Genomic DNA, 27,715 nt, shown 5'->3' on the forward strand with positions numbered 1-27,715 from the left:
CCCTAAAGGGCCCGGGCCGAAGACAACTGCCTTGCCTGCCTACATGGTAGCTACGCCACTGATTGTAGTACTGTATTGCTGTTACTGCCCTACAGAATACTGAGAACAATCGAAGTATATACTGTACCCTCTCTGGTGATAATTTGGTTACGAAGGCTATTTTTCCATAACTTTTTAAAAAGGCTTATTCGTATCCCGCGAAAGCAAGATAAGTTTTTATGAGTCATTTTCATACCGAAGCCGAAGTAACTGATCTCGGAAGATGGTTTCACAGCTTTTCTCACTGTTGTTATTGATTAAGAAATACACCTCGACCAGCAGACCAACCATACAATACGTGCAGATACAGACGACTGACATTTCATACTGAGTTCCTTTAGCTGTAAAACAGAAGAGGCATATTATTTTTTCATTTGCTTTATTTTTTAAATTATTAATATAATATTCATCATTCGATAATCATAATACTAGTTCCTGCATCTATATCCTAATGGGTACTTGTTTCTCCCAAATGTAAATAAAGAGAATAAAATGTGTTTTTATGAAGTGAAGCGCTTTAGTGTGAAGGTGTACCTCACTCTAGCAGACGATGCATCCGCATAATTGCCAATGAAGATAACGGAAGGGGAAGTTGATAGTTATGATGAAAGGAAAGGTAGGTATTGCAAACAATTGTCATCATAACTGTAACAGATAGAAGAATACTACAAAAATTAATTTCATATCCCATTTACTTCCTCTCGTATTTTCCCCCCGTTCCATTCTAGTAACGTATTTAGGACAATTTCTTGTTAAAGTAGTTCGTCAGAGATAGTTCTTAAGACATTCCTCCCCTGCGATTAGTTTCATTCTAAGATTTTGTTTCTTCTGTATTAATATTTATAAACTCATGTAGTTGCTGGAAACGTTAACCACACCGACTTATAAATCCAATAAAAATGAAATCTTCAGTAATTTTACTAGCCTGAAATTAAACTGTGGATACAAGCATTAGCGAAACGTTACAGGATGTAAGTTTACACGGCACGAACCAGGGTTTACCCACCAGGGCTGTAGTTGAATATCCACTGGATTTTTTTTCGAAGAATAGCGTATACCATCTCGTTTTTGAGACTTGAAAAAACAAATGTTATTAAAATATTTACCGAAAATTAAATTTATTAGAATTTGATTATTTGAACAAATTATATATAAAGTGTGTGTGTATATATATATATATATATATATATATATATATATACACACACACACACATACACTATATATATACCCTCAGGAATTCGATTAAAAGCCCGATATGCATAGTATACTCCGCTTTTCATAACATTCCTAGACGATGCCTCTGCTAATTTTACGACTACAGCACTGTTATTCATCCTGTATACACATATCCTGTTTAAAAATCTGGTCAGGCTTTTAAATTTACCCAAACTACCACTTTCACACCAGTAAAGGTCTGGTTGTGAGAAACACGTGACTTTGATTCATCCCGTTATTACTTTAGGGAGGATGCATTTCTGGAATTTTCCTTATTTGTGGGTTCAGTAGTATTTTCACTCTAACTGTAATTTTAACTTATTACAATGAAATTTTCTCTGAATTTAATAACTTTATTAAAATATGATGCATAAATATTTCAGTGCACATAAGTAAAAAGGCAAACCCAGGGTCCTGAGCTGGATATCATCATTCTTCTCTTTCTTGGTGATTCCCTTCTACTTCTGACTCTCTTTCTCTCTCTCCCACAGGGTAATGCTGGAATTTTTTTTTTGGCCAGTGCAACATAAGCCTCAGGCTTCCTTGTGCCATATGGCTAATAATAAAACTGTAAAGTCTGAGCAAAACCTTCATGCTCTAAGAGTTTAATTAAACGTTTGTGCTTATTTTAAAAAATGCTTCTTTTTGTTTAGCAGAGCAAAACAAAGTTCACTTATTATTTTGTATATTTAGCACAAAACTGCCCATATGGTATATTGTAGTAGTAGTAATGGCAAATGATGCAAGCTTATATAGCATCGGTCAAAAAAAAAAAAAAACCGACACAGTTTACCCATCCGTACCTACCAAGAATTTATCTACTACTTCCTTGAATTTATTTAAATCATCCACTTCTACAACAACAGATGGAAGCCTGTTGCAACAACAATCAACCACCTGCTGGCGCTGAAGGCAAACTTCTGCACATCTGCCCTGCAACCATCCTTCCTCAACTTCAATTTGTCCTCTCGTGCATGTAGTGTCAGCAAGTGAAAGAATGCCATTAACATTCAGCTTACTGAAACCATTCAAGGCTTTAAACACATCAATCAGATCTCAGAACTTTGCCTGTTCTCGAGACAATGCAGTTTGCAGAACTGAAACCATTCTACATAAGAGTACCCTTTTGTTCTCTTCACCAGTCTGGTTGTCCTTCTCTGCACCCATTCCAGCATATCTACATCCTTCCTAAAGTGAGGCCTCCAGACTTGTATACAATACTCAAGATGCAGCCTAACCATGGCCTTGTACAAAGGAATAATCACCTCCCTATCCATGCTTGCAAAGTTTCTATATATCATTGACAAAACCTTGTGAGCTGTCCTGGCAGCATGACTGTGCTGCTCGGACAATTTCATGTCTGACTGCAAAATTACTCCCAGGTCTTTTTCATTCTCCACAACCCTGAGTGTAGCATCACAGAGTTGATAAGTTCATCTGGGGTTACCGCTACCCATATGCCCTACCTTGCATTTGTCAGTGTTAAACTTCAACTGCCATCAGTGCATTCACCCAATTTTCCTAGATCTTGTTGTAGTAGCTCACCTTGATGACTGTTGTTAACCACCCTGCGAACTTAGACTTTATGGGCCCAGCACTGGACCCTGGGGAACTCCGCTAATAATATTAGTCCATGAATAGCAGTGCCCATTGATAACTACTCTCTGTCTTCTTCCACTTAACCACCCCTTTATCTAAACTACTAACTTGCCCTTGATGCCACATTACTCGTGTTTGTACAGCAGTCTTCTATGTGCAATAGTATCAAAAGCTTTCATTAAATACAAGTATATGATGTCAAAATTATTTTTTGCATCCAGAACCTTGGTCTCTGCATGAAAGTAATCTATCAGATTGGTTAGACAAGACTGCCTCTTAACAAATGCATGCCGTGATTGCAGTGTAATTGCATACCTGTCCAGATGGTCCGTCATTCCTTCTTTAATCAGTGATTCCATTATTGTCCCTGGAATAGGTGTTAAGCTAACACCTATTAACACCTAATATGAGTTCTGTAATTACTCATGTTGTCTTTTGATCCCCCTTTATGAGTTTGGTATACTTTTGCACATCTCCAATCCATAGGGATCTTGACTGAATCCAAGGATGCTCTCATTACCCCGGGGGCTCACATCTGGTGAGTATGGGCTTGGCAAACCCAGGGTCCTGAGCTGGATATCATCATTCTTCTCTTTCTTGGTGATGCCTTTCTACTTCTCTCTCTCTCTCTCTCTCTCTCTCTCTCTCACACACACACACACACACACACACAGGGGGTAACTCGGGAATTTTTTTTTTTGGCTGGTGCAGCATAAGCCTCAGGCTTCCTTGTACCATATGGCTAATAATAATAATAATAATAATAATAATAATTATGGCTAAGGGTTTGCTTACTTCCTTTGCTGCCTCTCTTAATATAATTGGATAGATACCATCAGCCCAGGTGCCTTTTTTTATGTTCATCTTCAACAAATTCTCCTCTACTTTCCTTTAAGTTATCACAAAGTCATTTAGTTCCTCGTTAGAATTTGATAAATGTCTGGTCCACTTCCCTAAAGAATTCCTCTTGTGTAAATGTAGATTCAAAATACCTATTTCATTTGTCCACAACCTGAGCAGGGCTATCAACAGTTAACCCATAGTCATCAAGTGGCCCAATGTGATTCAATCCGTTCATTCTATGTTTAATATAAGCATAGAAGTCTTTGCTGTTTTTCTTTGCCAAAGACTTCTCATATTCTGCCTTAGCTTGCTTAACCTCCTTTTTGAGTTGATTACAGACTAATTTATAATAGGCTTCTGTATCAGCTGATAATTTATATGCAACCCATGCACTTTTCTTCCATGTCAAGTGTCTCAATAGTTCATCCAACATCCATTTAGGTCTAAGCCATGAACGTTGGTATGGTTTCTTCATGGGTTGGTATGGAAAGCCTAGTAACTTTGATTACTTCTCTGAATACTTCCTATTTAGAATTTGCTGTTGATAACATCGCCAGTTGGTCCAACTGCACAAAATTTAAAAACTGTCTGTGACCACTGTAATCGCCATTATGAAAGCAAAAGCCTTTCCATTTATCCTTGATGGTAGTTATGTCTTTAATTAAATAAATTCCACATCTTAAAGTTATAATTTTATAGTTACAGTAGTATTTTCGCTCTATGATTTTTAACTTACTATAAGGAAATTTTCTCTAAATTTAATAACTTTATTGCAATTTACGTTATTTAAATATTTCAATTCGTTTAAGTAAATGTGTTGAGAAAACCTTCATGCTTCAAGAGTTTTTGTGCCTATTTTCAAAAATAGGCCCAAAACTTTTTGTATAGCAGAACAAAACAAAGTTCAATTATTTTGTATATTTAGCTCCAAACTGCCCATATAGTATATGTTCAGTACACAGATTTTAAAATATTATCTGTGTAGTTTATTAAAAAGAATACTGAATAAAGTGTGACGTTTCAGATTTAAATTTTATTTTGTACAATAGGTATATTTTTAAAATAATTACAAAATGCTTTTACACCTCTTTCTTGACTGTGTAAAAGTTTAATTTCAACATTTGACATAATCCCCTTTTTCAGCAACTTCTGAATCAAGTTACAGTTTCAGCTAAAAATTCATATAATACTGGTCATTCTATATTATGTGTGGCCCCTTTCAGATTAATGGATTGGATTATAGACCATTCTGATTGGATGAACTTCTGTGCATGTTTTATTCCATGCCTACAAATTTTATTTCAGCTACCACTTACTTCCTTGCTGAAGGCTAATATCCACCAGTCAGTTTTGCAACTGTCCATTTTCATTTGATCTTTGAGTCACCATGCTTCTAAAAGGAACAGAAGTGGTCTTGTGGCAAATGGCATTATTTTTCCATAAAAATTTAATTTTTAACCTATTTGTTTAACAGAAAATTGGTTTTGTTTGTACACTCCTGATAAAAATGGAAACAAAAATGCTTCTACTGTGTGGTGTATGTCAGACACCAGACAATTACTCTCTCTTAACTCAGTAAATCAAAACAGAAATAGAAAATAACATATCATTTAGAGAATATTCCAAAAATTTTAAAAAATAGCAAAATATTTAAAAAAAAATAGTAGTGAGACACCACATGACCAATGGAAGGGTAAACCAGTAAGTTTCCATGTTACTGTAAGTTTCCATGTCTCTGGATAATTTAGCATTAGCATTAGTAGAGGCATATGAAGCAAGACAGCAAGCTTATACAGCATCAGCCAAAGAAAAACACTTCCCATTTCACCCATCCATTCATTGCAAAAGTTTGCCCAGTTATTTAAGTTATCAACTTCCACAATGACAGGTGGAAGTTTGTTCCAGCAATCATTTACCCACTGGCTAAAGGCAAATTTCCGCATATTTGTTCTACAACTGCCTTTCCTCAATTTGAGTGTATGCCCCCTCAGGTTTGTAATCTGAAAAATCTGAAGAATAAACCCATCAGTATTGAGCTTGCTTAAACCATTCACGGCCTCAGATCACCTCGTAGGTGCCTTGTCTCCAGATGCTGCAATTTTTAGAACTTAAAAACCTTTCTTGGTAAGAGCACCCCCTTTGTTCCCCTCACCAATCTTGTTGCCATTCTCTGTATTCGTTGTAGCAACTCTACATCCTTCCTAAAATGAAGAATCCAGACCTGTACACAGTACTCAAGGTGTGGCCTAACCATTGCCTTATACAAAGGAATAATCACCTCCTTATTCGTGATAGCAAATTCCTGTGTATCATTGACAAGACCCCATTACCTGTTCTGCTAGCCTGTCTGCACATCTTGGTTTATAAGTATCCCATGCAGTTTTATTCTCTGATACTAGTCTCATGAGGTCAACTGATAGCCATTTAGGTCTAAACCATGAACAGTATCTCTTCAATAATATAAAAAGCCTGGTACTTCTACAATTCCTTCCCCAAATACTTCCCATTTAGAATTTTCTGCTGGTTTCATTGTCAGCTGGTCCACTAAATAGATTTTAAAACCTGAGATTATTGTACTCACTTTTACAAAAAGAAAAAGCCCTTCCTTTTGTCCCTGAAGTAGCTATATGTTTAAGTAAATTCCACAGCAGTACACTGTGATCACAGCCACCTAATGGTTGTTTCGTCAGGAGATTCTTAATGCATGAAGGGGCACCACTGATAAGCAGATCAAGAGTACTAGTTTCTCTCTTTGCCCCTCTAACATGCTGTTGTAGAAAAACACTTTTTCCAATAAATCCACAAAAGTCTTGCTATGGTGTGATTGACCAACCCACAAGTTCCAGTCAATATATGGAAAGTTGGCACCTCCGTAGCCAGGTGTGCAGGAGCAGCAGTGCGTAGCACACGCTTCTTGATTAGACCGGGGTTCGAGCCCGTGACCACCAAATACGGAGGATGCGGAAAGGTCAGGGAATGACCACCGCATATCCTCGGAGCAATATGGCCTTAGTTACTGATGCTCCTAAAAACCAAACAACAACAACAATATGGAAAGTTCAAATCCTCCTGTATAAGATATTTTGATTTCCTGGCCCACTCTCTTTGTCTATGTAGTTATTCATTATACTCATCACTGTCATTTGGCTTATAGCATACTCCTGCTTTCATTTTTGTTTTCCCTGTTCTTATGTCACACCAAACTGATTCAACATTGCAGTTGCTACCCATGTTGCGACTAGATGTGCCAACTTAAATTTTAAGCTTCTTAACTAAAAGCATAACTCTTCTTCCCCTCCTGTCTTGTCTCTTCTTTGTGTACATGTTGTCCACTCCATTTTCTTATTCTGCTTCCAGTACATCTGAGTGGCACCACAACTTCAATATCTCCATAATGACTGCATTTGATGACGTAATCAATATTTAATTTATTTACTATGTTCCTAGCATTTGTGTACATATACCTGTTTTTACTCTTTTTAATGCTAACTCAACCCATGTAATTGCCTGTTCTTTGAGGATCTTTCTGCCCAGCAAGCTTGAAATCTCTGTTATCTTGATTTTCACGCTGCTCACATTCCAATAGAAGCAGCATAAGAATTGCTTACATTTCTGCCTGTGCATGCTATCAATGTATTAGTCTGAGCTTGCAGATTTCTATGCCTACCTAACTGGTGGTAGAGTGTCCTGGCGAGGTTCCGGGAGCCCAGGGTCTCTACTCCTATCTATAGGCTTACATCTGATGACTTTAATGATAGACATCTTTTGGTCTCATCAGGCTATTGCTTTGTATGCAGATCTATTACTAGGGGCTGCCCTCAAGGATCCGTACCTGGTCCAATTTATTGGAATGTGGTCCGTGATGGGTGGCTTGCAGTTGAGAATGAGAAGGTCCTGAAAATATCATATGCTGATGACCTTGTGGTCTTAGTATTTGGAGAATCTAGACCTGAGTTAGAAATGAGAGCAAATGACATACTAAGTGATTTAAATTGTTGGTCCATAACTCATAAGCTACAAATTTCAACATCTAAGACAAAACAGATGCTTCTGAAGGGCTATTTAAACTTGAACAGACCACCAAATATTAGACTCAATGACAATGCTATTCAAATTGCAAGATCTTATAAATATTTAGGGATTATGATGGATGACTGCTTCAGTTTCATAAATATTTGCTTCAAAAAATTAAGGCACTTACAGGGAAAATAATTTTTAGCAACTCAATGTGTTTGGGGTGTTAAGTCTGCTACTTTAAAGCTTTATTACAAATGTATCTTTATTCTGATAATATGTTATGCTGCAGATGTGTGGGGCTATCGTATCACAAATCACAAATTGTCAAGTCAAAAAATATATAATACAAGCACAACGCTTTTTTCTACTTGCTATATCAAGAAATTGTAGAACCGTCTCCACTTTTGCCCTGCAAGTTGTAAATGGAAAGCTACCAATAAATTATGAAGTGATGTATCACTATCTTCAGTATTTCAGGCAGAAAGCCTCGCTGGCTAGAGTTGGGAATTTCTCTATTGATTTGGACACACCAGTGAAGGAGGACAATCTTAGAATAAGATCAGAGTTTATAAATGACTAGCAAATGATTTGGTCAACTGCTGAACAAGGTAGAGTAACTAATAAATTTATCCCAAATGTGAGGGAGTATACCAAACAGCAAATTTCTTGGTTTAACCCAAGTATGAATGTGTCTTTTTTTACTGTCTGCTCATGGTAGCCTTAACTCTAAGCTATACAGATTTGGGTTGGCTGCCATGCCATTATGTAAATGTGGGGCTGAGGAGACTGTTGTCCATATAATATTTGAATGTTATTTGTATTTAAATTTATGAAATGGTCTCCAACTCCTCACAAATGTATACAATGAGGATGATTTGCCTCAGTTTCTTGGTTGCAAGGAAAATTTTTATGCTTTTTCAGATTTTAGCATTAGCATTAGTAGAGGCATATGATGCAAGAAAGCAATCTTATTCAGCATCAGCCAAAAAAAAAAAAAAAACACACCACTCCCATTTCACCCCTCCGTTCGTTCGAAATACCTGTCCAGTTGAGCCTTAAATTTGTTTAGGCTATCAACTTCAACAACAAGTGATGGAAGTCGGTTCCACCAACCAACCACCCGCTGGCCAAAGGCAAATTCCCGCACATCTATCCGACATCCGTCCTTTCTCAATTTGAATTTATGCCCTCTGAGGTGATTATTCTGAGCAAGATGATCACCTCAGAGGGCATAAATTCAAATTTTGCAGATAAATTGTTTAGATGAAGAAAGTGAATTTATGATAATGAATTAGATGCAAATGGTTAAGTTATAGTAAGTAAATTTAATGCTGAATAGTGTTCAGTTTTTTATGTAAATGTAAATGTAAATATGTACAGAAGTCCTTATAAGCCAAGGCATTATACTTGTTGAAAATTGCAAGGAAAATTTTTTGTGATGGATGTCTTGGAGATTGCAGTTTTTCTGGTTTACCTGACAAATTGAGTCAGAATATGACTTTTTGAGCTCGTGTTTTTTGCTCAGTTAAAACGCAATTGGCCTTGGATTGGGCATAAATTATTTTCTTTAAATTATAGAACTGTTAAATTGCAGATCTTTATGTTTGTATCTGAGCTGGAGACTGTAAGGTCAAAGGCTCTTAGTGAGACTTGCACTGATTATTAATGTAGCAGTGATTTGGTAAAGTGATAAGAAATGGATATTTTATTGGATAATAGAAATGGGTTGTATTGAAGTCTAACTATTCCGTCAACTGAGTGCAATTCATTTTGAATACCGGTAAATTGTTTGCAGTTGGATAATGATGTGACAGCTGTTTTGTCATGAGTGCTGAAATGAGGTATTGTGACTGTTAGACTGGTTGATGGTCATTGGCATTGAGGATGTTTAAAAAAAAACTAACTTAGGGAATTGTGACCCGAGACATAGTACAGTTCTTAATGAATATTTTGATGGTTGGACATCTGTGCCTGATGGATTGTTGGATAATGGTAGACAGACTAACGTCGATGGTGTCTATTTAGACTTGTTAATAAATTGTCAGTGTCTTCTGCGTCTTTCTGAGAGCTTGGGCTGCACCTGGAGTGTTTGCCGGAATGGAATGGGTTTTGTAATCGATATTGAGGTTTTGTTGGTCTACGGAGCTTTTAGACAGTTGGTCGTCTGTGAAGTGTAACTTGTGGCCTATAACCATTGTACTTTTGGTTTTAAGGTTTTTGGGTGTATATATGTAAATAGCTATGTTGCTGGTTCTTCACCATAAAACATTGTAGTTTTAGTTTTAAGGTTTTCAGGTGTTTAAGGCTGTTAAAATTGATTCACTATATGTTTCTTTTCCTGTAAACTTTTCCACACTTCTCTCTTATTACTCAGGGGATGTCTTTTCTTTTGTCCCCTTGCTTTCTGTCCACTTCCCTTCCATTTCCCATACTATTCTACCTAAATCCTATTTCCTTTCCTTGAATACCTTGGGGCTCCCAGGCTTGCCTGATAGCCCCAGTAAGAGTCTACTTTTTGTTGGTTGATCCTGGCTGCCTCCACATGGCTCGGGATGGGAGTCAGAGTGCGGGGGACCAGGTGTCCTCTGACCCTGGCTGCAAAATGCCAGGTGCTGGCACTCAACATTCAACACAACCCACACGTACACTGTACATACCTACACATACACACACTTGCCGGCATTGGTGCTATGTCTTGTCAGATGCATCTGCAGCTTATAGGGGAAACCCTGGAGACTGCTGTAGAATACACAAATACTTTAAATACTTTAAAATCCCTACCTAACACTGCCTTGAAAACATCAGAAAATATTTGTACACACTTTATTTAAGTGTATCTTATCTCTGTGAATTCTTCTCCGTAGCCTTGTACAGTCACTCCTGGGGCGAAGTGTGATTGACTAGTGTTCCCTCATGTACTTCCTGCTATTGTCCTTGGACCAAATTGCAGATACTTGCAGTTTTAATTGTAACTCATAACTTTTTCTCAACATTGCCATGTACCTATTTTAATTGGTACAGGGCAATTTTAATCATCAATAAACATGAGGAGTTACCAATTAAAATTGCAATATAGCCAACGTGTTCACCAATTATTACCAATGAAAACAGAGTTTTGATTGGTGATAATTGTTGGCTAAATTGTTGTTAAATATGTTGGCTAATATCAAAATTCTGAAAAGAAGTAATATGTACTTGACAGAAATAATTCAATGCATGACGGGTTTTTATAAGAAAACGTGGTACTTTTAATTTCAAGGTTTGAAAAATTCCTATATTAGGCATTGAAGCAACATTGTATGTAATATCATCTCAGTTGCATATATTTTAAGACTAGTTTTGTTAATGGCTAAAAAACTTGCACCTTCACCATGTTGCGACTGGATGGCTTGTTGGCTTGCCATTTGGAAGGATTGTCATTACCCCAGTGCACTAGGTAATGATAATCATAGGATGCACCAGGGTTATCATCTTGGTGCATCCTTAGGAGGCTTCCTTCCTAGAATGATGTCTTCATATATTTATATTATTTTGTATAAAAAAATACTTTGCATTATTATTATATTATATTTTCATTTACTTGTTACTAGCATTATCACTTACAAATGTTGTTTGACCTTGAGATTCGGTGGGCAATCTCCACCTGCAGAAGGTGAAAGAAACTGAAGTTTTTAATCCATTCACAGCAAACCCCCCTAATGTCATTAGTTCTTTATAATTTAAAACTAAAGAATTATCGTCTGAGCCCAGATATAAGGATCTAAACCTAGAGTCTCCAACTTTTGGCAACTGTATTTGCAGTTCGTGTCATTGTTTCCATCTAAAGGACTCTTTTTCTTGCTTTCATGTAACTTAAATGTCTGCTGTACTTGAATTTGCTGATTAAACAGATTTTATAATGATGGTGATGAGTTGAATTTTCATATAAAAAAAGTAAAATAAAATAAATAAATAACTTAAACATTAAAAACAAAAATTGATATATTCATATGTGACAGTAACAAGTTTTATCAACTGTGCTGTATTTTTGTATGTTTGGTTAATTAAAATTTTGCATATAATCAAACAGTAGACTATATTTTGTCATTTTGTTTATTTATTAGTGATTTTTTTACATTGATATTTAAGAGAAATAAAGTGGAAATTGAAAGTGTAGAGAATTTATTAAACCAATTAATATTCATTTGATGTAATTTCAAGTGATATTAATTAGAATGGAGTTTTAATAGATTGAGTCATATATCTCCTGAGAAGTTTGTTGTAATAGGATTTACTGTATTTAATTCGTTATTGGGCAAACAGTGGATTCAGGAGACAAAAAAGGCACCCATTGAAAGCCAGGAAACGAAACCAACAAAGTCTATGCACAATGGTAATGATACTAATAAAATCCATTATAATGAAATGGGAATGCATGAGGGATAGACAACATGTGCCACCCAAATCTTGTCTGAACTGTAATGGATAACAGACATTAGGTAATGGATAGTGTGATTATTAATAAATGTTTTTCATTTTAATAAACTGGGACAGTGGAATGTCACTAGGAATTCCAACTTTAAAGGCATAAAGAACAAAATTAATAAATAGAAATTAGCAAATTATATAATCAGAAAACCAATTTATGGTATATGTATACTGAGTGGACAGAAATCATGGGATACCTACCTAGTAATGGGTAGGCCCACCTTTTGATCATGTAAGAGCTATCACACAGCAAGGCATTGAGGCCACTAGTTCACAGAAGTGTTCGACAGGTATTTGCATCCATGCTAGTTGCACCACTATCCATAATTCCGGTTGCATTCCTGGATGGAGGAATGCAAAGCTCAAATGGACCGTTCCACAGCATCCCAAAGATGCTTCACAGGTTTCATGTCTGGTGACATGAATGGGAAGGCCAGTCCATGGTGATAAAATCTGCTTCAAACCGTGTTCTAGTCACCAATGCTCTGTGGAGAGGCACATTGTCCTGCTGGAAGAGTCCATTGCCCTGTGGGGCATGATGACTATGAAGGGATTTTTTTTTTTTTTTTTTTTGTTGTTGGTGCATCAGCTTCTGTGGCCATAATGCACCTCCCAAGGTTTTTGCATTTTATTCTGATCCAAGCCCGAGGCAGGATTCGAACCTGTGACCTTTGGGTTGCCAGGCAGGCACGCACTTTACCCACCTGGCTAGCCTGGTCGGCCCATGAAGAGATGCAGATAGTCTGCAAGGATGGACACGTAACCTGGACCTTTTAGAGAAGCATCTAGACATACCAGAGATCCCAACGTGTGCCAATTGAACACACCCCCAGACCATTACCGACCATCCACCAGCCTGAACAGTTCCTTGTTGACATGATGGGTGCATTGCTTTGTGCGGTTTCCGCCACTGCACACCCTCCCGTCCACTCAAAATAACTGGACTCATTGGACCAGGAGACCTGTCTCCATCATCTAAGGTCCATTGCCGATGTTCTTTTGCCCAGTTGAAGCATAGAGTCCTCCAGTGAGCTGTTAGCAGTGGGAGTCTGGTGGGTTGGTGACTCCCATAACCTATTGCAGCTAATGATGGCCTTGGTAGAGACGTTTCTGGCACCTCCCTTGGTTAAGTCGGTGGTGATTTGTGCTTCTGTCGCTCTCCAGTTGGCTGAAACAATGTGAGACAGACGTCAATGGCCATGTTCATCCACCATCTTTCTACACTCACAGCGCTGTCCTCAATGAGATGTTATTCCGGAAATTGCATATTCCCGATACACTCTCCGCGATAGAATGACCCATGCGTCAGGCACCCACTATCATCCCTCTTTCAAAGTTGGTTAACTCACAACATTTATCCATACTGACATCGAATTGCCGTCTACATGAAAGCAGTGACGTAGTGTGCCTATATACCTACCAAGCGGTGGGTTCACTAGTGAGAGGGGTAACAGTGTTGCATTGCCCAGGAACCAGGTATCCCATGGATTCTGTCATTTCAGTGTAGTGGCAGTAGGTTGTATCTGTCCATCAGATGAATTGTTACAAGTGATACCTGCTGTCTGTTATGTGAACTGTTAGCAAATGATACCTATCTGCTAAGTGCTATTGGCAAATCACACGTGCTCTCAGAAAGTATTACACCTGTCCAGCAGTTGTATTTGTCAGAATTGTGTGTGTGTGTGTGTGTGTGTGTGTGTCACTAAATATACTATATAATTTGTACTTGATATTATTTACAGGAAGTTTACGTTCAAGAAGAAATGAAGATGAGGTATGTTATTTAATATAGTTTTAAATGCTAATTATATCATAGGTAATTAATTCAGAAAAGAAAAAAAGATAGTAATTTCTTTCTGTTTTTGAGAATATTTTGACCTCATAAAAGTAACCATGATGTGTGGCAGAAAACTTCTTTTTTTATCAATAAATACAATTTATTCTACATTGTTTATGCTAGTTAGAAGCTAAAATATTTCTGATTTTATTATTTTCTTATGGTGATCCCAAACAGAAAAAGGTGATTGTGGTCATCATAAGGACATGAGACCAGTCTTTATCAGCTCCAAAAATACATTTGGGATCCTGGGTAAGACCCAGTTGGCATGACTTCACATTTAGGGAACCAGGTTCTGTAAGCAAGTAGGTGGAATATTTTATTTTACATTATTGTCCTGTGGCAAACCAGGGAGGTGGTTTAGGGCAGTGGTGCACAAACTGTGGGATGCGACCACCAGAGTGGTTGCGGAATAAATGAAAGGGGTCGCGAAAATTATTAAATAAATTTATTTTTTTGTGTACATAAAAGCTAAAAACTTGCTATTCAAATTACTTTTTCAATACTGTAGGTATACTGTAGAGACTTTGCTACTTGAACTAAGTCTGAGATACGAATGAACTCTACTGCCTACCATCAGGCCTTAATTTGCTCACTGGCTATGGACACACAAAAAGCAGCTGACTAGTGCGACTTCTCAGTATGTATTAATACTTCTCAGTACTGCTCAATTGCTGAGTAGTACTACTCAATTAATTCCTTACAGTAATCCCTTTAGTTCTTAATTCGTGTTTCCTACAGCACAAATTCTCAAATTGCCTGTATTGTATTGTATTGTATTGTTAAAAGCCAGAGGTGCAAGTGTGTGGTAGCAGTAAATCTACATAGCGTGTTACATGCAAGCTTTATTCTGCTTCGTAATTCGGTGCATTTTCCTTGCTGCAATAAAAATTATTTCAATTATGCATGGAGAAAAGTACAGCAATGATTTAAAAACCATTCCTCTGTCCAGAGACACAATCTTGCAGCGTATTACAGTTATCGGACAACATAAAATTCGATTTATTAAATCGATTGAGAGAAAGTCCAATTTTTGCAATACAGTTTTGCAATACAGATGAATCCACAGACAGATATTTCAAACCTTGCTGAACTTATTGTATATGTTCGATACTGCTATGAGGGGGATATTTTGGAGAATTTTCTATTTTGCAAAGCTTTGGAAGGAAGAACGATGGACCAGAAGATTTTTGATGTTATAAATATTTTCTTTCAAAGAAATCTAATATGGAACTGTCTTGGTTTTTGTACTGATGGTGTGGCTCATTAACAGGAGAAAATAAAGTTTAAAAGGCAAAGTAAAGGAAATTGATTCAAATATAGTTTTTAATCATTACATTATACACCGATGAGCCGAAAAATTATGACCAGCGAGTCGTTATGCAAATCGAAGCAACTACAGCGTGCATGCAGGTCGGGGCACGGTAGAAAAAACACCTGTACTGAGCTCAGTTAATCAGTGTTACTCTTGTTCTTCAGATGGGAAAGGCAGCGGACTTAAGCGAGTTTGACAGAGGCCAAATTGTAATGACCAGACGACTGGGTCAGAGCATATCCAAAATGGCACGGCTGGTGGGGTGCTCACGATCAACCGTGGTTAGTACCTACTGAAAGTGGTCCGAGGAGGGGGAACCCATGAAAGTGTTGAATGACCATGGCTCATCGATGCTTGAGGTGAGCGGAGGCTCTCCTGGATGGTACATGGCAATAGAAGGTTGACTGTGGCGCAACTCGCTGGTAATTGGAATGCTGGTGACAGGAGTAATGTGTCACAACACGCAGTACATCGAACCCTGCTGAAAATGGGGCTGCATATCCGCAGGCCGCTCAGAGCGCCCATGCTAACCACGGATTCACTGGCGACAGTACCTACAATGGGCACGCGAGCATTGAAACTGGACCTTGAGTGATTGGAAGAACGTCGTCTGGTCCGATGATTCACATTTCCTGTTGCATCATGTGGATGGCCGGGTACGTGTGCATATTTTCTCTGGCGAGGTGATGGTTCCTGGATGCGCCGTGGGACAAAAACAAGCCAGTGGCGGCGATGTCATGCTTTGGGCGATGTTTTTCTGGGATACCGTGGGTCCAGTCATCCATGTGCCGGGCACTCTGACATCTACCACCTACCTAAACATCATTAAAACAGGAATGGCAAAACAGGTGGACAGACTCAACCAAAGGGGAAGTGACATGATGCTTCATACCTGATGTAGACAGGGTTTCCCCGAAACTACCTGTATGGTTCCACCAGGCCTATATGCCACCTACTTATTCACGGGTCACAGCCCCTTCAACGAGAAATTAACATCTCTGGGCCTCCTCCAAGACCCCAACTGTTCGTGTGGTGAACGGAAAGCTGGACCCACCTTGTGCACGAATGTACAAACTACGAGGACCTACATGGAAATCTAATAACAAGATTGACTTACTTGCCGCGAGGCCAGGAGCATCATCTCTTGGACACAAGCAAAGAATATAAGAACCTCACCAGATTCGCACAGGAACTCTTTGCCAGAAGAAGAACCCGTTCTGCGATCAGGAACTAAGGGCACAGTATGCCTTGTAGCAGACATGGAACATCGACAACAACCGGACTATGAGCAAATAAACCAGCACTGAAACCCAAATTGTCTGACCCAATCAATCTACTTGAATAGGACGCACACCACAGAAATGATGGGCTCACTGGATGGAAAAGGTACTGAACCGCCCTCCCTGATGACAGAAACAGAATTAACAGACCAGACCCCTCCGAGATGCAAAAGACAATCTATGAGACACTCTACCCTGGTTGGGTATATAACCCATAAACGTGACTGACCTCAACCTACCTGGATGGACACATGGCCCATGAATGACATGGGGGCACTGGTTCCGACTTCTTCGTTGGGCCTGTATCTTTTCCCCACCTTGAACAGCAGATTTGCTGCCAGTGCACCAATTGGCGACCCGGAGCTGGGCACTCTTTCCGGCTTTCTTTCCACTCCACTTCTCTGGCAGGGAGGGAGGTAACTATCGTCTTGTCTCCTCGCCACCTCCATTTTTTCCTCTGGTGGGGCATGGGCATGCCCCACTGACACCTATTGGGGTTGCCTTCCCTATTGATCCCCATATTTCTTTCTCTACCCCTCAGTCTTTAGTCTCCCTCCCCTACTCTATCTGTACACAAGCGATTGCCCTACACGTCCAAATTACTGTTTGCCAATAGTTTCAGCCTTTCAAATCCTAGTGCTATTGCCCCCGCCCCATGTGAAAGATCAATTGTTTTTTTTTTTTTTTTTAATTTTTTAAAAATTATTTTATTTATTTATTTTTTTTAGGTCCTAGCCACTGAAATCTTAGGTGACAGGACCTGCCAGAGTAAATATTTATAATGCTGGTATACCTGGCCTGCCTCCACGGAGCTAAGTGCAGACAATGTTGGGCCTCAGCAGTGGGTCCAGCGGCTAAATGGCCAGAAGAACAACGGTACATAACACCATACATATGCAATATCCATACACTTTTAAATCTCTGGCCTTTCAGTGAACTGGCACACCTACAATGAAAGCAACACGGAGATGGGGGAAACCCCTGGTGCTGCTTGACACTAAATACTCTCTACACAAACATCATTGCAGACCAGGCACACTCTTTCATGGCAGCGGTCTTTCCCTCTGGCGGTGCCGTCTTTTAGCAGGATAATGTGCCATGCCACACTGCCTGGATTGTTCGAGACTGGTTCGCAGAACATGAGGAAGACTTCCAGGTATTGCCCTGGCCTCCAAATTCCCCAGACATCAATCCGGGTGCCTCCGTAGCCAGGTGGGAAGGAGCAGCAGTGCGTAGCGCACGCTTCTTGATTAGACTGGGGTTCGAGCCTGTGACCACCAAATACGGAGAATGTGGAAAGGTCAGGGAATGACCACCGCATATCCCCAGAGCAATAGGGCCTCAGTTGCTAATGCTCCTAAAAACCAAATAACAACAACAACAACATCAATCCGATTGAGCATCTGTGGTTTTTGTTGGAACAGCAACTCCAATATGCAGCATCTCAACCCCAGACCTTACAGGAGTTAAAGGATCTGCTGGTTGCATGTTGGTAGCAGATACCATAAGACACATTTAGAAATCTTGTAGCATCCCTGCCTCGCCAGGTACGAGCTGTTTTGGCTGCACGTGGAGGACCAACGTCTTATTAGGTAGGTGGTCATAATGTTTTGGCGCTTTGGTGTACATAGCGAAGGAAATGCAAACTGATTTGCACAAAGATTTGAACGATGCAGTAAGTGTGATCAACTTCATTGAAAGTAGATGCTTAAACAGCACGTTTTTCACTATACTTTATAATGAAATGGGATCCACTTATGAAACGCTTCTTTTATATATTAAAGTAAGGTGGTTGTCCAGTGGTAAAGTGTTGTGACGTCTTTTTGGCCTTGAAATGTGAAGTTTTATTGTTTTTATCAGATACATATCAGAACCTTGCTCGAATATTTCCAATTAAAAAATGGCATGGAAAACTTGCTACCTTGTTGATATATTTGAAAAACTTATAATGATTCAAATTTGTCTTTGAGTACAGGGAACAAATATATTAATACTCAGAAGCTTTCAAAAATAAACTGAATTTGAGCGTAATAATACTGAAATGTTCCCATGTTTTTCTGATTTTGTTAATAGTAATAATATCGGCATTTTACAATTTAGGGATGTCATAGCTACCCACCTAACAATGCTAATTAAGAATTTTTTCAAACTGTTTAATGTATCTCCAGAAAAAACAGATATTGGATTTGTGATCCCTTGGATTTGTGATCGCCAGGTGGGAAGGAGCAGCAGTGCGTAGCGCACGCTTCTTGATTAGACTGGGGTTCGAGCCTGTGACCACCAAATACGGAGAATGTGGAAAGGTCAGGGAATGACCACCGCATATCCCCAGAGCAATAGGGCCTCAGTTGCTAATGCTCCTAAACACCAAATAACAACGTCAGACGTCAGATCTTATCAATCTGTCGTCTGACGAAGCATTAGTGCTCATTTCAAGACTGCTTGTGAAAATTTTGGCTTTCTCTTCGAGATGAGTATCCAGAATTATCAAAAATGGCAATAGAAAGATAGCTACCTTTCGGATCTACATATTTATGTGAGGTTTATTTCTTAAAATTAACAGCTATAAATACAAAACAGTGTTCCAGACTTGATCCAGAAGATGTCATGAAATTAGCAATTTCAAATGTTGTGTCCAAATATGAACCAAATATTATTTGTTATCAAGGCTCATCTTTCTCATTAATTGGTTTGTTTTGTAATTGTTCATTTTTTATTGTTTTGTAATCTTAATTGAAGAATAAGAATTTGATTGTTGTTTTTGCTATATTCAATAAAAATATTAAAAAATTATTTTAATGTGTAAGTTAAAAAGGAAACTATTTTTTTTTTTATTCCTTTCTCAGTATTCAAATAAAATTTTCTAATACATAATTTATAAAATTCCATTTTTCTTCTCTAAAAATCTTGTCATCATCCTTCGGGGTTTACATTGAGGGGTCACATCAATTTTCCATTTAATAAAGGGGGTCACGAGCGAAATAAGTTTGCACAACTCTGGTGTAGGGGGGGAACTACGATTACCTGAAATAGGAACCTCTTAATGACTGCCCCTTTAGTTGAATCTTCCCATCTGGTCTGCCATTGCGGTAGAGTGTGGTTGTTATTCTTTTATATTTTGACATCTGCCACAAAATCTATTGTAATCCCTAGGATGTTAGTTGGGATTTAATTCCCAAATGTCTCTTAATTCTCTAATTGAGGCAGCCTCTTCTTATTACTTCTAGGTCTAGAGGACGTGCCCTTGCCAGGACGTGCAGACCAGGTGTACTAACAGTGCAGCATGCCCTTGTGATAGTTAGTAGTATAATGCTTTCTGTAGAATCTGGCTTTTTTATTTTTATCCAAGATAGCCCTGTAAACTATAAGTAATGACTGAGAGGAAGATTGCCTTATAAATAAGTGCAAGTATCTTTTTCTCTTTAGATCCCAGTTGACGTGACTAATTCTTTGCTAACATTGTGCTACAATTTCTCACTTTTTTTGGCAATATTCACTATATGTTCATAGAAATCATCTTTTAACCCCTTCATGGATTATCCTGAGATATCTCGTTTTTAGTTTTAAAAGTTATTTGGAATGAGACGGTATTTAATTTCTATATGGTGGGACCATCTGATGATGTTACCAACAGCAAATTCAAAATGGGAAGCATTCAAAGAATTAATCTTGGAAACTACTATGCTTTACATACTAACTAAGAAATATTGTTCAAGGTTTAGGCCTAAGGAGATGTGTGGCAGAGAAGAAAAATGCATGGGATACATATTAATTAATGGGTGACATGGAAGCCTACAATAGATATAAGCTGGTCTGTAACCAAGTCACAAAGGAGGTTAGGCACGCAAAGGCAGATTATGAGAAATCTTTGGCAAAGGATGCAAAGAAAAGCAGCAAAGAGTTCTTTACGTATGTAAACTCTAGAAGGAAGGGGATGAATCAGATTGGTCCACTGGATATCAGTGGTTCAACTGTTGATGATCCTGCTCAGGTGGCTAACAAACTAAATGAGTATTTTGCATCTACATTCACACATGAGGAGTTATTCCGGGAGGGGAATACCAGAGGTGAACAAAACTCTGGCAGTGAGCTAGATGATTTTGTAATAACTGAGAGCTATTACAAATAGCTCGATTAGATTTTGTAATAACTGAGAGCTATTACAAATAACTAGATGATTTTGTAATAACCATTAGCCATAATCATGAGAGCTTCCTTGGACTCAGGGGAGGTACCCATAGACTGGAGATGTGCAAATGTGACCCCAATTCACAAAGGAAGATCAAAAGGTGACACAAGTAATTATGGACCTGTTAGTTTAACATCTGTTCCAGGGAAATTAATGGAGGCACTGGTTAAAGAAGCACTGCAGGATTATCTAGACAAGACTTCAGTTATAGCTCGGACACAGCATGGCTTTGTTAAGGGGAAGTCTTGTCTGACCAATTTGATTGGATACTATGATGTGGTCACAAAGCAACTGGATGCAATCAATAACTTAGATATCATATATTTGGATCTTAGAAAGGCTTTTGATACTGTTGCACATAGAAGACTGCTGCACAAATTGGAGCAGCATGGCATTAAGGGCAAGTTGCTACAATGGATAAAAGGATGGTTGAATGGGAGAAGTCAGAGAGTGGTAATCAGTGGACACTGCTCTTTGTGGAGTAATGTTATTAGTGGAGTCCCTCAGGGTTCAGTATTGGGTTCATTGTTGTTTTCTGTATTTATAAATGATATTGATGATGGTATATCAGGTTTAATGTCCAAGTTTGCAGACAATAAGAAGGTTGGCAGGGTTGTTAATGACACTAATGACAGTACACTGCTGCAACAGGATCTGGAAAAGTTGAGCAGATGGGCTGAGAGGTGGCAAATGAAGTTTAACATTGACAAATGTAAAATACTACATATGGGAAGCAGTAACCCCAGAGTAACGTATCAACTCTGTGGTACTACACTACTGACAGTGGTAGAGAATGAAAAGGACCTGGGGGTAACTGTGCAGGCAGATATAAAGTTTTCTGAGCAGTGCAGACGGTCTGCAAGAGTAGCTCATGGTGTCTTGTCGATGATATACGTGAATTTTTCTATGAGGAATAAGCAGGTGATTATTCCCTTGTATAAGGCAATGGTCAGGCCACACCTAGAGTACTGTATACAGGTCTGGAGGCCTCATTTCAAGAAGGATGTAGAGATGCTGGAACGAGTACAGAGAAGGGCAACAAGATTAGTGAATGGAACAAAGGGGTGCTCTTACGAAGAAAGGCTTAAGTTTTGCAAATTACAGTGTCTGGAGACTAGGCACCAGCGAGGTGATCTGATAGAGGTGTATAAAGCCTTGAATGGTTTGAGCATGCTCAATGCTGATGGGATTCTTCCTCTTGCTCAGAATAATCACCTGAGAGGGCAATTATTCAAATTGAGAAAAGACAGATGTAGGATAGACGTGAGGAAATTTGCCTTTAGCCAGCAGGTGGTTGGTTGGTGGAATAGACTTCCATCCCTTGTCGTGGAAGTTGATAGCCTAAATAAGTTTAAGGCTCAGCTGGACAGGTATTTCGAACGAACAGAGGGGTGAAGTGGAAGTGGTTATTTTTTATTTATTTATTTATTATTATTATTATTATTATTATTTTTTTTTGGCTGATGCTGCATAAGCTTGCTTTCTTGCATCAAATGCCTCTACTAATGCTAATCTAAGTATAAGATATCAAAACTAATTTTTGCATCTTTTTCCGTTGTTACTGCATTGTAGTATCCAATCAGATTGGTCAGACAAGATTGCCCCTTCACAAATCCATACTGTTGACTATTACGATTGCATTCCTGTCTTGGATGGTGATGAATTACTTCTTTATCCAGTGACTCCATAATTTCCCCTGGAAGAGCAGTCAAGTTAACAGGTCTGTAATTACTCATCTTACCCTTTGATCTCCCCCCCCATTCATGAATATGGAATACATTTGCACATCCCCAGTCCACAAGGACTTTCCCTGAATCCAAAGATGCTCTCATAATTATAGCCAAGGGGTTGCTTACCTTTTTTTGCTGCTTCCCTTAATATATAATTGGCTAGATTCCATCCACTCCAGCCTTATGTTTTGCTCAAACTTTCTCTTTCACTTTCCTGTTTGTTATCACAAAATCGGTTAGCTAACATTTAAGCCTCAAGGGGCTCAATGTGCATGCTGGTCTACCCTGAAGACAATCCTCTGTCTCCTATCTTTTAGACAGCCTATGGTTTAGAATAGGATTTTTCCAGTTATTCCAATTCTTTCAGTTTATATAGAAGCCTTCCATGAGGGATGGTATCAAATATTTTACTAAAGTCAAGATATATAATGTCAGCATACCATACTATCCCTGTTAGGATGGTCCTGAACTGCATCCTTAACTACAGACTTCACAGTCTTCTGTACCACAACCATCAAAACTTGGCCTTTAGTTACTCAACTCCTCTTTAGCACTACCTTTGCAGATTGGAGAAACATTTAATACTTGTCCAATCCAAGAGGATTTTTCTGGGGTCAGATAATGCTCTCATTAGCATTTCCAATGGTTGAAAACATTCACATGCTGCATTCTTAATTGGAATAAAATAAAAGTGGATATATACCATCCTCCCTTGGTGTCTTGTTATTCTTTAATACCAGTAGCCTTTTCAAATGCTTCTCTGAGATCAGTATTAGGATCAAAAGATTTTAAATATTAAATAAACCAAGGAGAGGAGAAACAGAAATTGCACAGATCATTTCGTTTTCCATTCTTGTAATTCCAAATGAAAAATGAGGTTGAGAATAGTCACAATCTCTATTGGAGAAGAGACCATTATGAAGTTGTGATCCGCAGCACCTAGGGAATAACTGATGTTAATTGAGTAGTTTAAAGATTTTTAGTGATGGGAAAAAAACTAAGAGGTGTGTGTGTGTGTGTGTGTGTGTGTGTGTGTGTGTGTGTGTGTGTGTGTGTGTGTGTGTGTGTGTGTGTGTGTGTGAGGATTATTTTTGTGTTCTAGTCATTAAATGAACAAGACAAGTTGTGTAAGCAACATTAGTAATAGCAAAAGCTTCAGCTCACTCCTAAAATGGAAACCAGGCTGACTTGCAAATATTAATCTCCCAAGGAAATTTACTTTGCTGTCAGAAAAGTTAGATTGAAGCAGTTTCAAAGAAACAAATTAAAAAAAACTAATAAATTTTTAAGGTTAAGAGAATGATAGAAGCAACAAATGAATCTGACAAAATGAGGATCATAAAGCAAATATTGGTTTAGTCAATTAGTGATTGAAATTCTCTCAGAAAAAAAGTGCATCTTAGCAAATTGTAGATGTAAATAGACATCATTGCTATTAGCACTGAGACTACATATCCAGGGTGTCGATAAAGTCCATGTTCACTTTAAAACTGCAATAATTTAGGTTCTGTATGAGATAAAAACAATTTGTAAAATGCAATGGGCGGGTAATTTATTCTAGTTTTTAGGATATGTAATCATAAGATTGTGATTCCGGTTGTGTTCCAATAATGTCATTAATTGCACTTGTGATCCTGGTACAAAGAGCAAGGTTTTGAGGCATAAACCACACTTTTAATATTCCAGTGGGGACAATTTGGGTGTGCAAGCTGGCAAGCAGTTAGTCCACTTCTGGCAATCCAACTGTTTGGATAGACTTTGTTTAAAAATTATTGAACGTTCTGAGTGAATTGGCAAGGTGCTCCATCTTGCTGAAAAATCGTGTTGGCTTCAATTCTTAATTGTCTTAGTTCAGAAATAAAGAAAAATCATATAGCATTGCAAGATAACTATAATTATTAACCACTGTTTCTTTAATTAACTTTAAGGGAATCACTTTCATAGGAGCTCACATCTGATGAGTATGGGTTTGGCACATCCAGGGTCCTGAGCTGGATATCATCATTCTTCTCTCTCTCTCTCTCTCTCTCTCTCTGGTTAACTCAATTTTTTTTTTTTTTTTTTTTTTTTTTGACTGGTGCAGCCTAAGCCTCAGGCTTCCTTGCACCTTATGGCTAATAAGAATAATAATAAATAATGTTCCCAAGATTTCTTGTGGTTTCTCTGTCCCTCAAATAAAGAAATTATGGCAATTAGCTTTGCCACTAATATGAAACGTTGCTTCATCACAAAACAGTAGATTGTCAAGAGATAAGATGCTGTTTTCAATATTTTCGTTAAACTCATGACAGTAAGCTAATCTCACATGGTAGTCCTTTTCCAGTAACATTTCATACATTTGAATCTTGTAGGGTAGCTTATGCAAATACAATCTAAGAATTTTGTGCACTGTTGCTTTAGGAACACAGAGTTCTAGAGATGCCTGTCTTGCTGAAAAGTTTCCATAGCCTCCTTGTTTAATCCGGCCCTTCTGGCTTGCAGTGTATTATTAATGGAACCAGTCTGTTTAAACTTCTTCATCCAGTTTGAAATTGAATTTCTATACAGTGCTTTCTTTGCATAATGTGTTGTAAATTTTCTTCTGACTGCTGATATAGACTTAAGCCCTGCTAGCCAAAGGACGCAGTTCACTTCCTCTTCTTTTGGCTTCAAAATAATAATAATAATCGTAGGGTAGATTATCTGAAAAATTAAAAGATAAAATTGGAGTGAAAGAAATAATTAGAAATAACTAGTTTTTATGTACAAAAATAATTTTTGTACATAAAAACTAGATAATATCGGTGTAGATACACCATGGATAACTCTTAAGAAACTACGATGGTAGTGTGGGAGGCATCATTTGTTCTGTATCTCATATTGTGCTCTTCCTTCACAACGAGTTGCCATGGTATTGCACTACCTCGAGTAAGTAATGCTTCACTAATAGAGAAGACTATTGTTACTTATTCTCAGTGAGAACCACCACCACCCAGACAGCACAGTTTCAAAGCTATTGGCCTATCATCGGTGGGTGGGCAGGTACCCTGGTATTGCAGACATGACAACCCAGTTGTGAAGATAATCACACAGTATGAGATATGCCAAAAGGTTTATATGATAATATTTAAAATTAACTAAATGCAGAAGGCATAATATGTTAAGAGTAAGAGTTTAATATCTATATAATATCAGTGTAGATACACCATAGATAACTCTTAAGAAACTACAATGGTAGTGCGGGAGGCTTCATTTGCTCAGTATCTCATGTTGTGCTCTAAGAGTTATTTCTGGTGTATCTACACTGATGTTATATAGATATTAAACTCTTAATCTTAACTTATTATGCCTTGTGCATTTAGTTAATTGGCACCTTTGTAGCCAGGTGGGCAGGAGCAGCAGTACGTAGCGCACGCTTCTTGATTAGACAGGGGTTCGAGCTCTTGACCAATGAATACGGAGGATGCGGAAAGGTCAGGGAACGACTACCGCATATCCCAGAGCAATATGGCCTTAGTTGCTAATGCTCCTAAAAACCAAACAACAACAACATTTAGTTAATTTTAAATATTATTTTGAATATATTTAAATTTTATCCTGTTAGATGAAAGCAGAAAGGCCAACGCCACTGTCAATAACCATTATGGCTCTTACAAAAATGGAACATGCTCTTTTAGTAAAACTGTTTACCAGAATAACAGTAACACTAATGCAGCACCACGTGAATATCGGAAACTTAAAGGTTTGCATAAAGGACCACGTATCTTGAAGTAAATGACAATTTTTACATGTGTGCAGCGCTGTTTTCCCTGGTGGTGGAAATGTGAACTAATATTTTTTTCTTCTACAGATCGCTTCCCTATACCCTAAATTACATAACCACTGATTTTCACAGTGCTAACTCTAACCGTTTTGACACTAAGGTCTCCTGAATAGGGAAACTTATTTTATAACCACGTGGTATTTTACAGATTGTTTTTATCTCATATAGAATCTAAATTATTGCAATTCTGAAGTACACAAGGACTTTATGGATACCCTATATTTATGAAACAGAATGAGTACTGTTTGAGAGGTTTAATTATTTTGCAGGTAAGTTTGTTCCTTTACTTTGATTGTTCATGATGTATTGATATAAATGAAGTAAAAGTTGGAAGTGGGTAACATGTTGATTGAATTGATGAAACTTTTAATGTGCATCACACAGCAATACAGTGAGCTCCTCAGCATAACACTGTCCGTGGTGCTTATTGTATGCACACTATGAGGTGTGATCAGAAAGTTCATGGGACGGATTTTATATCTTGAAATCGTATGCAAGTTGTAAGATGATACCTTATTTACTGACTCATCTAAACATGACTAATGTCTAGTTCAGACAACTTTCTAGACATGTTCAGTTCTTAGCTAGATACACGAATTACCCATTTATCTTCAGTTAGTCTGAATTAGTGTGTATTGATAGAAGTTGATTTAAGCATTTTGTCACATTTTAAAATGAATGATTTTACTGAGAGCAGAATTTGATGCAAATTCATTTTGAGAAGATGCTGTGTGTGTCATTCAAAGACTTTCAGCAGTTTGCAAAATTCATAGAGGGCTGCTGGTCTTTCAAAGTTGATCCTCACTCTGGCAGCCTTTCACTTCAAAAACCAGTGATTCAATCACTGTGCGTGTGTTTGTGTGATCTATCTAATCAGGAGCAAACAACGTTTAACTGTGTGTGATATTGCCAGTGAAATGGGTATTTCTTGTAAGACATTTCAGTTGATTTTAACATATTTGGGAATGCAACATGTTTGGTCCATTCAAGAATTTCTTATGATGCACTCCACCACTGTAGTCTTCCATCTGCCATATTCTCCAGACTTAAGTTCTCCCATGTGAAAGGTTTGCAGTCACTGAGGAAATTATTGAAAATGCAACATGGGAACTATTAGTAATTCCAAAAGAAGCCTATCAGAAATGCTTCCAGAAGCATTTTTAATTTACTATTTGAAAAAGATCCATCCAAATTAATGGTAATCATCATTTCCTAAATATTAGTTTGGTCCTAAAACTTTTTGATAACACCTTGTGTATTGTCAGAATAAAGTATAAAATTAGTTAGCAATTTTTGATTATTTTCTGCCCCCCCCCAATTAAAAAAATAATAAAGAGTGAGTGTTGCACACATTGTAACAGCATACCTGCTTGTTGATT

The 27,715-nt window shown here is 38.0% G+C and overlaps 1 protein-coding gene across 2 annotated transcripts in view; it reads left to right on the plus strand.

Moving 5' to 3' along the window:
* Positions 1–567: 567 nt before the first annotated feature.
* Positions 568–27,715, plus strand: part of LOC150087253 (oxysterol-binding protein-related protein 11-like) — a 359,580-nt gene continuing 332,432 nt past the window's right edge. For both annotated transcript variants that reach the window (XM_090371101.1, XM_090371102.1), the window contains exons 1-2: positions 568–655; positions 13,926–13,957. In XM_090371101.1, coding sequence (XP_090227227.1) covers positions 641–655; positions 13,926–13,957 — 47 coding nt within the window. In that variant the 5' untranslated portion in view covers positions 568–640. The remainder of the gene's footprint in view (positions 656–13,925; positions 13,958–27,715) is intronic.

The sequence above is a fragment of the Mastigoproctus giganteus genome, chromosome 4 (assembly GCF_048544385.1).
Source record: "Mastigoproctus giganteus isolate SK-2022 chromosome 4, ASM4854438v1, whole genome shotgun sequence".
NCBI lineage: Eukaryota > Metazoa > Arthropoda > Arachnida > Uropygi > Thelyphonidae > Mastigoproctus > Mastigoproctus giganteus.